Raw genomic sequence first — 1,249 nt, forward strand, 5'->3', positions numbered from 1 at the left:
CCTATTCTGCAGATTTGCACAAGTGGCTTAAACAGAATAACGAATAGAAGAATCTACGGGAAAGGTTGAACAAATAAGTCATTAACTCAAAAAAAAAAGAAGGGAAAAAATTTCTATTAATCTATTTGCCAAAATAGTTTTCACTTAGATTCTACTTTCAAGAAAAATATCAATTCTTAAAAAATAATTACATTTGTAACTTGTATGTTCTGCCCCTGTTTCAATGACATAAATATAAAGAATACAGAATAACATCCCTTTATGTTGCAACTTTTGTTTATTAAAATAGTTGAAATTATTCCAGTGTACCATTAAACTCAATTTCCATATTACTCAATTTCCCTATCCAACATACTTCTAAATAATAATAATAATTACATTGATTGTTACCACCTGCAGAGAATACCTTACCTTCCCAAACGAGAACAAATTATCCATTCAATGATGTTGGCTTCCGGGAACTGCTCTTCTCATCCTGTGTTCTTCATTCTGCTTGGAATGCCAGGACTTGAGAATTCCCACTTTTGGATTGCCTTTCCATTCTGTGCCATGTATGCTGTGGCTGTAATTAGCAATATCACTGTCTTTCATATCATCCGAACTGACCACACGCTCCATGAGCCCATGTACCTCTTTCTGGCCATGCTGGCTGTTACTGATCTGGTCCTCTCCTCCTCCACCCAACCTAAAATGCTGGCCATACTCTGGTTTCATGATCATGAGATTAAATATCATGCCTGCCTCATCCAGATCTTCTTCATCCATGCCTTTTCTTCTGTGGAGTTTGGGGTGTTCATGGCTATGGCCGTGGACCGCTATGTGGCTATCTGTTTCCCACTCCGACACTCTACTGTCCTGACCCTGTGGGTAGTGGGCAAACTGGGGGCAGCTGTGATGATAAGAGGGGTGGTGTGGGTGAGTCCCTTCTGCTTCATGATCTCCAGTATGCCCTTCTGTCACAACAAGGTCATTCCCCAGTCCTACTGTGAGCACATGGCTGTGCTGAAGTTGGTGTGTGATGATACTAGAGTAAATCGTGCATATGAACTCTTTGTGGACTTCTCTGTGGTTGGTTTTGATATGATTATCATAAGTATATCCTATGTCATGATATTGAAAGCTGTGCTGCAGTTGCCCTCAGGTGAAGCCCGGATAAAGGCTTTTGGCACGTGTGCCTCTCATCTCTGTGTTATCTTGGCTTTTTATATCCTAGCCCTCTTCACTTTCCTCACCCATCGCTTTGGCCACC

At 41.0% G+C, this 1,249-nt stretch overlaps 1 protein-coding gene across 1 annotated transcript in view; it reads left to right on the plus strand.

Moving 5' to 3' along the window:
• Window positions 1-435: 435 nt before the first annotated feature.
• LOC101357260 (olfactory receptor 52R1) overlaps window positions 436-1,249 on the plus strand; it is an 8,095-nt gene continuing 7,281 nt past the window's right edge. Inside the window, exon 1 of the mRNA XM_012559287.2 lies at window positions 436-1,249. Within this exon, the coding sequence (XP_012414741.1) occupies window positions 442-1,249 (808 nt within the window). The 5' untranslated portion in view covers window positions 436-441.

Source organism: Trichechus manatus, unplaced genomic scaffold (genome assembly GCF_000243295.1).
Source record: "Trichechus manatus latirostris isolate Lorelei unplaced genomic scaffold, TriManLat1.0 scaffold00232, whole genome shotgun sequence".
Taxonomy (NCBI): domain Eukaryota; kingdom Metazoa; phylum Chordata; class Mammalia; order Sirenia; family Trichechidae; genus Trichechus; species Trichechus manatus.